The following is a 10,629-nucleotide window of genomic DNA, read 5'->3' as shown; positions in this document are numbered from 1 at the left end:
GAGGGAGAAAAGGAGCAGCAACCTACATGTGGGTATGGTGGGAAAGGTGGGGTGAAGCACAAGAGGCAGAGAGGACACAGAAGTCCCTAGTGAGTGTGCTGTGTGTGTTGGGCCATCTGAAGCCATGGCTGTGATTGTGCCATCCCACTCCTCATTGCCTGCAAACCCTGTTTTGCAGACATGGAATTGCCGCTGAGGAGAGAGGTTCAAGTTTTACAGAGCAACAGTCAGCTTTTGTCTTGACTGTGGACTTATCCTTATTTTTCCTGCTGTCTTTTTGATCATTGTTGCACACCCCTTCCTTCACAGAGCAAATCTGTCCTACGCAGTAGATGAAGTGGGGTCCTCTCTTCACATGTGTGACCCTGTACCTTTGGTAGCATTTTTCAAATGTGATTTGGGATATTTAGTTTCCTGAACTGAAGATGGAAGAACTCAAATTCCCTCATGTGGCCTCATCTGGACCACTGAAGAGTCATCAGCAAGGATGAGATCAGCAGATAGCTTGCACTGAGCTGACAGAGCCTGGTTTTGTCCTGTATGAGGAGCAGTAGGGGAAGGGAATGCTTTACCACAGGGCTTCACAAGTATTTGCAGACGCAGGAGAATGGCGTGTCCCCAGAACACTGGGTTGTCCCCAAAGGCAGTTGTGTTCTAGTGGACACTGGCTTTTCTGCTCCATCCGTCTCCTCTCTCTACACTTACTCCTGTGCTCCTTACTTAGTCTGTACTCATCTTGTTTGACTTCCCAGGCCCAGGATCCATGACTACCATTTTCTTCCCCTTTCCCATCCACCCATCACACTCAATCTCCTTTCCTTTTCTGGCTCCCCAAATGCTGATTTTTTTTTTCCCATGAAAGCTTCACACCCCTACTTGTTATCCTCATCTTCTCTGAATTATTCTTCCTATTTCAGTCTTCCCCTCCTATAGTCCCTTCTCTTGTCTAACCTTCTCTCTTGCCATTTCTTGTGCTCATTGATCCATCTCTCCTTGCCCTGAGGCTCTTCGTTTCAGTTTTCATTCTCACCATATCCGATTTTGATCCTTCTGCATTGGATCTGTTTTACTTCGTCCTGTACTGCTAGCTGATGCCAGCAGGGATATTGGTACGGGTGCAAGTGGGACAGGTCCTAGCTCTGAGTTCAGCTGCTTGTCCCACCAACTATTGGGGAAGCCCAGTTTACTTCCAGATAAGGAGGAGCTTTGGACATTTTTAATTTCCAGCTCTGAGATGTCACTTGAAGAGGTGTGCAGTAATACCGAAGTGTGGAGACAATATAGCTACTTATAGAAAAGGCTGCCACCAGTAGGGAATTGGTGGATTTTGCTAGTCTGGCCCTGAGAATTGGCCTAGCAATTTTGACTAAAACTAGGTTTAAGCAAAAATTAAGCCAAGGCAAGCATGTGACATGGAAAACTTCAGCCCAAGCAGCTATTTAGGAAAGTTATAAGCAGCTGAACAGCTGGGTTCTGCAATGAAAAGTCTACACCAGATTTACATGTTTTACAGGCATAGGCACAGCCATTGTTTTTTATAGGAGCTTTATGAGGTATCTTATAGTTTGCTTGCTGTGTTTTTAGGCATTTGAGAGCACCCTGAAGTCCTGGGAGGACAAACAGAAGTGTGAGTTGTCCCGACCCTCCTCTTTCTCTCTGCAACCAGAGATCATGTCCGAAGAAGAATCCACCCAGATCAACCATTTTGGTCAAGCTGCAGGTGCTCTGATCCACAGGTGGGACTCAATTTGGTTTTGGTGAATAGAGCCCTCCTTTGGTGCCTGAAGTTCTTGTCCTACTCCCTGTTCCTGGAGATGTTTCTATTCACTCTTGTCTTCTGCAGTGCTGGTCCTTGTCACTGGGGGTAACATCCGTTCATTATGCACTGTCCCAGCTGCATGAGGACTGAAGTCAAATAAACTTTCTTAATTTACATTCTGAACAAAACATTCTGAACAAAAAATGTTACTTTTATGAGCAAACATGGATCCTTTAATCCTGAAAGAACCTATTATCTTTGAATATCAATTATTTTTATCAGAAATGAAGTAAAGGCCTCTCTAGGAGCTCAGATGACAAGTTGGGTTCTTATAACCCTGACGCTCAGCAGAGATTTCTGGAAGAAGCCACAGTATGCTCACCTGCTCATCCTTTACTCAGACGTTCAGCTCCTTGGTCTGGGCATCTGAGAGAAAATTCCCAGAGTCACATCAGAGGAGTGTTAATTAGACTGCCATCTGTGCAGCTGCCTTTCACATCACTATGGCCATACTAAAATGTCTAGGTTGTATTTCAAATTGATCCCAACTTGTGTGCAGAATTGAATATGCACTGGGAGTTGTGCATGTGAAATCTGCCTTGCTTTGCCTATGCATGCTCACTATAGCAGGGAGAATTGCCCTGCTTTGCCAGAGGCTGGCATGCCACTCCCATGCTTTATCCCTGCTCTTGTCACTCAGATGGGTATTAAAAGGAGATACCCGGTCAGAAAAGTTCTTCTGCTTTGAGCATATGCTGATGCAATCTGTAATTCTCTCTTTAGCATTCGGGAAATAGCCCAATCCTGTCAGGACATGGAACAGGAGCTTGCCCATGCTGTCAATGCCAGCTCCAAGTCTATGGACAAAGTCTACGCTAAATCCAAGTCTACAGAGGTACTTCACTCACTTGGCATCTCCCATTTTGTCCTTGTTCCATACCTCTTGGTTTTCCTTTCTGATTGACCATAAGTAGGCCTTGCTCGTCTAAGACTTCTTCCTTTTGACTGCTCAGACCTCTGCATTTCCAGGCTTAATTTGCGCATGAATTGCTTCCCTGCAGGGTCTGAACTGCAGCCTTGTTGTAGAGATGGTGAATAATGTCAAAGCCCTGCATAATGAGACAGAGCTGCTGCTGGCGGGCAAGATGGCACTGGTAAGAAGCACAAAGCAGGAGTAAAGCAGCCTCTCACTTTCTCCCCTCTCCTACTGTTGCCTTAGCAAGCAACGTTTTGCTGGTCTTGGTCTTCTGTGTCTTTGTAACAAGTCAGTTTAAATATTATCATTGAGGAATTAGGATGCTGTTACTACATAGGCATGATGAGCAGTCAAGCTAGCTTGCGCAGAGTTGGGAGCTCAAAAAAGATGAAAATCATTAACTTCGTAACATCTGGGCAAAGTGCCTGCTATGCACTTCCTTTTAAAAGGAGGAACTGCTTTGTTAGCTAGGAATTTCAAGGCAAGGGCCTGGCTGCATGTTCCACCATATGGCTTTTAACTCTGCTTTGTTTCCGTTTCTGATCCAGCAATTGGACCCTCCACAGAAGGAGCAGCTCCAAGCAGCCCTGGCAGACATGGACCTCCAGCTAAGGAAACTAGCAGACATCCCTTGGCTGTGGCAGCTTATGGAGCCCTGTGATGAGGAGGTGAGGAGAACCAAGGCTATATTTCCCTAGCTGTTCTCTTTTTCACTAGTTGGCTGTGAGTGTTTGACTTCCTGTGAATATACGACTGATGTGAGAAAAAAAATCATTAAGAAGGAAACTTGACTCCCTACGGCTAAAGAAAGTAATTTCCTGCTAAGGTTCCTTGCCTGACATGGGATCAACTTTCTCTGTTTCCTTTCCAGTCTTGATCAGAATGAGTTTAGAATTTTTCTTCCTCTCTTACAAGGTCATGGAGCTGAGCTTGACAGTACTTGTTGCTCTTGGTCTGTTCCGATCGGTTTATGACTGTTTGCCTGATTTCCCCTTTTTGTTCTTACAGAACCAGATGCTGGATTATTCTAAACGCAGCCGCAGTGGCAAATTCCGGCTGGTGACCAAGTTTAAAAAGGAGAAGAACAACAAAAATAAGGAGACTCATAGTAGCATGGGATTGCCGGGTACCAAGTCTGCTCATTAATTGTGTCTCTTTGTCACATCAGTGATCACACCCCACTACCTGTTCTCTGTCTGTTTCCTCTCACGTTCTCTCTTCCTTCTGTTTCAAGTGCATCTGCCTTTTCGTAGAGGTCTAGTCTGTCTTTTTCACGTGGCAAAGTAGCTTATTGCTCTGTTCTGTCTAAGTCAAGATCCCCCAGTACCACACAAATATTCCTGAGCAGAAACAGGAGATACCCTCTGAAGAATTCTGCCTACATCCAGACATTTTCAGGGATATTTTAGGGGGTGCTTAGTGACGTGAATTTGAGGATTTTGGCATTTTAGGTATCAAAACGACTGTGGGGCCCAAGTCCGCATATCTCCAGTCTTTTCACTGCTAATTCTCTGTGATATGGTTAATGATGTTTTTCTCACTGATTCACCCTCAGGCTTTAATCAAGTTTCATGTCTAATTGGCTGGGGATCAGCATCACCACAGGTGCACCCTGACCTTTAATTCTACTAGTCAGTAGATAAAAACTGGCCATGAATCAACAAATTGCCATTCAAGACACTTTCTCTCCAGTTGGGTTAGTTGATTTTTGGTTTATACTCTCCTTATGAAGACTTTCTTCTAAAATTCAGAAGTAATACCTGTTCTGTGGGCTTCTGGGTCCTGTCCTCTGCCATGGAGTTGTGGGTACAGTCTCCTCCTGTCTGACAGGCTGGTGCTCATTCTTTGCCTCCCAGAACTTGGGAACTTTATTATTCTCTTATTTAGAGGCTGTGCAAGAAGGTGGAAGTCTAAACTCTTCCTCTCTCCCTCAGACTTGGGGGAGAAAGGTTGCCATTTTGTTTACTGAGCACAAGTGCTTGTACATAATAGCAAACTAATCTGTGCTTGATTCTTCATGGTTTATTTTATTAATCTGTTGTTTTATAAGCAGAGGAATATCAATGAACTTAGTCTTCTTAAACATGGGGGTAAACTTTAAAAAGCATATCCAATCCCATCAAAACAACCATGCACTTCCTCCTGGCTTTACTGCAGCTAGCCTCTGCTTAAGAGAACACCTCTTACCTTTCTCTGCCCTACCTCCTTTGGTTGAGACTGTAGGTCGTGCTGCCAGTCCTTGCCCTCCCCTTGGTTTGAGGCTGTGGTACTGCTTGCCCACCTTCTCTGGCACTGAGTGCTGATGGTGTCCTCATCTCTCACTGTCTTCTGGGATTCTGGGTACTCAATGCACTCCTGCTTTTCCATCTCTAACAGTTCACCTCTGGGGAACGGAGGAGGTTGCGGCCTGGCTTGAGCATCTCAGTCTTTGTGAGTATAAGGATATCTTCATCCGGCATGACGTCCGGGGCTCTGAGCTCCTGCACCTCGAACGGAGGGACCTCAAGGTACTTTCATGGTCGTCTCATGAGAAATAGCCAGCTGCATCTGCATGACCTTCTGTGCTGAATGTGCTTGGAAGTGGTCTGCCCGCTGTTCATTCCACGTGCCTTGTCAAGATGAACAGGTTCATTGTGGCCTCGTTTTATTTTCTCAGCATTTCAGGTCACCTGATTTTTAATAGCAGGGAGGTAGAACAGCTAGTTGAGGGACCAGCTGTCCAATTCTGCCACAGCTTCCTGGAGGTGTAATACAGTCCAGCACACAGATTGCAGGTAGTGTTCTTGAGAGTCTCCGATTTTAATGACGGAATGGAAGTTTTCAACTTCTCAGCTCCAAACATGCTATGATGGGGAAAACTTGGTTCTTATGTTGTAGTCACTGGACAAATAGATCATCGCACTTCTTTGTTACAAGAAAAAAGTCATTGTGGTCTTTGATGAGGCTGCTAGATGGAGAGAATCTTTTTAAATAGTGCTTAGTAACCACATTACACAACTTTGCATCTCCTCACCATGACATGCTTTCTCTACAGAGAAAAATTGAAAGTGGTGGTTCTTTGCATGTGCAAGAGACTTGTGTCATCGTTCTGGTGACTTGCATATAGCAGAAAAATACTTTGTTGTAAAGTAGTGCATGGCATTTGTTGAATGCCCCTTGGATCTTCATTCGTGATTTTGACCATCTTCCTGTTCTGAGGTTTGCTGTAATCTGTGTAGCTGATTCCTCTGCATGCCATCCAGCTACAGCCTGTGTTTTGTTGCATGGTACCCAAGTGTACACATTTATTTGATGTGACCAGTGATGGGTTAGTTCTTCCTGCATGTTTTGGCTACTAGCTTAAGTCCTTGAGATCTGTATGCTCTTTCTGTTCTCTTGCTTTGGCCTTTAACAGTCAAAGCAATTTGCATTTCTGGCTAATGGTCTGCAGTTGTTTCTCTCCATTGCTCTATGCCTGCTCTGTGTTCATTACCCTGTCATGCTCTGATAGCTTTTTGACACGTGGTTTGAGGTTCCATATGTAACCATCAGGTTTGTAATCTTTCTGGTTGGTTTCCTCCTCTCCTTGTAACTGGCTGACTAGTTTGTAACCATTGCTTGGCCACCTGGAATTTTCCCCCTGCCTTTCTCCTAAGGTAAGGTTTTCTCTTTTCTTCCAGGACCTGGGTGTGACCAAAGTGGGTCACATGAAGAGGATACTGCACGGGATCAAGGAGCTGAGCCGGAGTACTCCTGCCAGCGAGGTTTAGCCTCTGTTTTCACAGCCTGTGTCTACCATTCCCCCTAACTGCACAGCAGTCACCTCACAGAGCAGATGTGCTCACAACTGTCTCTACTGAACAGCCAAATTGTAGCTGTTCAGAGCTCATATCAACCAAGCATGGTGCTACCTTTTTTCATGTGGGGTACGGCTGCATCCAGTCGAGAGGCACCTTATCTGCGGTTAGGCAGAGCCTCCCGGAAGAAAACTCACTTGCTGTTTGAAGAACCATGTCCTCCAACGTGGGAAGTTCTGGTTCCAGTGACAGTGCAGGACTCCTGAGAATTGCAACACAGCTACCTTTACTGGATAACTTCATCACAGTAGAATTATTCAGGGCAAAAGATATATTGGCCAGTCTTAGTTCAGGAGCATCTGACAGTCTTTTCAGACCCAAAACTTTCCCACTCATCTGTCTGTCACACCTGTATCTTAGAGCATTTAAGTGGGACAAAGCTTGTCCTTGTGTCTTACTAATCCCTTTTTAATGCACCTGTAGTTGCATGTGATTTGCATCAGAAATTCAAAGCCAGTACAAACCTCTTGCCGATGAATACCCAGTGATTCTCACACTGACTTATGCCTTGCAACAAACAATGCATGTGGTTCAAACAGCTGTTTGCACCAGCTTGCGGGGTCTTCCGCAGGACCTGGCTCTCCTCTTCCGGCCAGTGGCAATGGTACAGCCTTTAGGTTTTCAGGCATCACAAACAATTGTTCAGAAATTCCTGACAGTAAGAAAAGACAAAATTCTGGAGAGCCAAAAGATTACAGGAGATCAGCTCTGACATTCCCCGTTCTGAATTCATCTTCAGGAGACCAGATGAAAGGGAGAGGAACGCTAACTAGCTGTTTGGGCTGTGTGAGAAATGTAATGTAATGGAGTGAGATATGGAACAATTTGCTCCATCTTGGTGGGGGGAGCAGCATGACTGGCAATGGCCAGGAGCGGCTTCCTGCCCATTTAGTGCCACTTTCATGGCCACAGACAACAGAGCTGTTTCTTTACTTCAACTTGCAGTGCAGAAAACTATTTCTGTCACAAAAGATATGATTTATCTGTAGTACTTGCATCTTTTCACCTGTCCTGGTTCTAGTGGCTTTTCCACCTTGCTCCGCTCTCTTGCTGCCTTGCTCCTTCACTGCAAGGTGGATACCAAAAGATTAGGGTGGCTCAGTCCTCATGGGTTGTACCCTTGAGAGAGATATTTTGTGCTGTCAAACATCAGGACTCCTGTAAGAGCACTGAGAGAAGGAGGATTGTTACTGAGCAGATGAGCATCGTAATGAAAATTGGAGTATGTTGGTAAATTGCCTTTGGTACCACCAGCAGCAGAGCATGGAAAAATTAGTGCCTCTGAATCAGAGTTCCTAGACGGCCTTCAAATTTCCACTGTATTGCCTGACCCCAATCGGGTAACTGTTAAAGCCCGAAGACCAGCATGCATAGCTATATTGCCATGTTTATCACTGCAAAGGGATTTCGGGAACATTCAGTTCCGTAAAGCTGGAGAGACGGCAGGTTTTAATTACTTTATGGTTTTGTATGTATTTATTTTTTTTATTATTACGGAGTGACACCTGTCTGGCTATGACTGCAGACAGAAAAATGGCCACATACACAGTGGCTTAAAAGATAATTTCCTGAGGACATCATTGTTCTTTGTTATTTGTAAGGATTTTATCAAATTGACATCAGCTCTCTAGTGTAACAACAGTCAGTCAAGTTATTTTATGTAAAGACTTGTCAGATTAAAAAGGTTATGGCTGATTTCATGCTGGGCAAACTCCATTACATTCTTCACGATTTCACCAAGTATTCTGACTCTCCCTATCTGTTTTTAACTAGTTGTCATTCACCCCACATGTCTTCACTCAGCCTACCGAGTAACGGGGTTTGCTCATGGGAAGTTAACAGAAGACTAAACATGCTTAATCCAGCTAACAATGTTTCTGGTATAAATACTGTGGGGACTGAGCAAGAAATATGTTCAGCTTTGCCCTGAATTTGTTTCTCCTATCTGTACATTGGCAATTGCTTCCATAGCCATACTTTTTCTTTATCAGCACAGCCCCCCCCTCGCTGTATTGAATTCCTGAGGTGTCAGATGAGTAAGAATTGAAGGCATACTGTATTTTCCCACTTGCTTGCTGAGGCACAGAGCAGCATCTGCATGAGAATGAGGAGAAACTTCCACTAAGGAGAGCTCCAGGACACAGCCATCCTCGCTGGTGACAGTAAGGTGCAGCCTACTGCCTGTCCCCAGGAGTGTGCATGGTTAGGACATTCATGTGCCTGCCCAGGAGAGCGCAGCAGGGAGCACAAGGCAGGTGATAACTCTGGAGAAGAGGTGACATCTGTGTTTGTTTCTGTACGTGGTGAAGGAGCTGTTCTCCTGTGAAATTTCTCCAGGCAACCTCATGTTTAAAGGTGCATAAACAATATGCACTTGCCTTGCTTGTGTAATTCCTGGGGGATTAAATTCTTGCCTCAATAGAAACAGCTCCTCTCTACTCTTCCTGCTCAGAGTAACAGGGGAATCCAAAGAATTTCTAGATTCAGGCATGTTCCTTAATTCTTGCCATATCTGTAGAGGCCTGACGGCCATTAGCCGTCTGCTATGAGTGATGATGCCTGCACAGGCCAATCTTTGTTTCTTTCACTTTTATGATCTGTCGTATTGATGGGTTCAGATCCTTTTTCTATACGTGCACATTTTATCAAAGGGTTCATAGCCAGTATATTCCTCTCCGTTGCTTATCAGAGGTGGGGAGGGAGTTCTACCTTCTTTTAAGAGCTAGAAAATGGGATCCATATTTAACTTGCGTGCCTTTGAATATGTATTAAGGTTTGTATCTAACAAAAGGGTTGTAGCTCTATATCACTGGGAATAATGCAGATTTCTGTTGCAGAGATTTTGTGAATAGATGAGGACAATTTGTGTCAAACATCAGTCAGAGCTATCTGCAAAGTAGGGAGCCAGGCTGAACTTCTGGCTACGTTATTCTGAGTTCCTCTTCTGGCATCTGATAATTTTTTGTGGGAGAGAAACTCAGGAAAGACAATTAGATAGTAAAAAAATCTGCTGCTTTGCCAAAAAAGAGACTCTCCTGCAGTATCAGGTAAAACACCAGCTTGAGAGAAGCTAGAACTGCACATATCGCGCATATGTTTAGTCTCAAAAAATGCTACTCATGTGAAAGCTGTGTGGCACCTTCTGTTTATCATCCCTCACCCTTGGCAGTGATGCTGGGGCAGTGTCTGCAGTGAGCTGGGCATACGGTTTCTTCTGCTAGGAAGAGGTTTCAGTACGTTATCTCACATTCTGGCACTGCCCTGGATATTTAACTTCAATGGCAGATTCTGGGGAATAACGTACCCTGTGTCGTGATGTTTCAGTTCAGTGGGAGTGCATGCAATGGAGACTCGAGGGAGGTTTGGCCTGTGAAGCAGCGATCAGCAGCATCCTGCTCTGGGCTACCTTCAGGAGGGCTGTTAGTGCTAACGCAGTCTTTCTGGTTTCGCTTGTGGTATCTCAGTGCTGAGAGCACGCACCCCCCGCTGCAGCAGGAGTTGGCTCTTTGCAGCAGAGGGGAGGCGTGCCACTTGGTGCCTGGAGGTGTTGGCCTGGTCAGGCTGCACAAGAGCCGGGCACCTGGGAGCCTCCAGCTCTGCCGAGGCCTTCATTGCCAGTCTTGGGAATGTTTCTGCACCCAAATCGTATGGAAAGCTTTGTTCATTGTTTTAGTATTATTTAAAAATGTGCATACTATCTATGTGATTTTAAAAAAAGACTGTTTACACGAAATATTTTGTATCTTAAGATGTGTGTACTGTAAAAAGAAAAAAAAAAGGAAAGGATGAAAAATTATGGTTTTCTACAACCATCAGCTGCGACTGCATGTCTATATCATCGTCCACCGACCATTGTTCCTCAGGGGTCTCCCCGCCATTCCTGTGATCCTGTCAAAAGCATAGGGAAGCAAGTGAATCCCTGCACAGTCTTGGGAAGAAGGTTTTGTGCCTTAAGAATGGGACCTGCTTCCCTCCTATTTATTGTGTTAATTTATACAGTGATTACCATGGAAATGTCTCTTGTATTTTTTTTTGTACATAGTTTACTGTTGATTGTT

At 44.7% G+C, this 10,629-nt stretch overlaps 1 protein-coding gene across 1 annotated transcript in view; it reads left to right on the top strand.

Moving 5' to 3' along the window:
• The window catches only part of DGKD (diacylglycerol kinase, delta 130kDa), a 48,357-nt gene extending 37,728 nt beyond the window's left edge, over positions 1–10,629 (top strand). The window contains exons 23-29 of the mRNA XM_009319064.1: positions 1,585–1,736; positions 2,543–2,654; positions 2,821–2,913; positions 3,284–3,403; positions 3,744–3,861; positions 5,112–5,242; positions 6,395–10,629. Of these exons, the coding sequence (XP_009317339.1) occupies positions 1,585–1,736; positions 2,543–2,654; positions 2,821–2,913; positions 3,284–3,403; positions 3,744–3,861; positions 5,112–5,242; positions 6,395–6,484 (816 nt within the window). The 3' untranslated portion in view covers positions 6,485–10,629. The remainder of the gene's footprint in view (positions 1–1,584; positions 1,737–2,542; positions 2,655–2,820; positions 2,914–3,283; positions 3,404–3,743; positions 3,862–5,111; positions 5,243–6,394) is intronic.

Source organism: Pygoscelis adeliae, unplaced genomic scaffold (assembly GCF_000699105.1).
Source record: "Pygoscelis adeliae isolate BGI_AS28 unplaced genomic scaffold, ASM69910v1 Scaffold30, whole genome shotgun sequence".
NCBI classification, from domain to species: domain Eukaryota; kingdom Metazoa; phylum Chordata; class Aves; order Sphenisciformes; family Spheniscidae; genus Pygoscelis; species Pygoscelis adeliae.
Note: the sequence above shows the minus strand (reverse complement) of the source record. Positions and strands in the feature narration are given on the sequence as shown.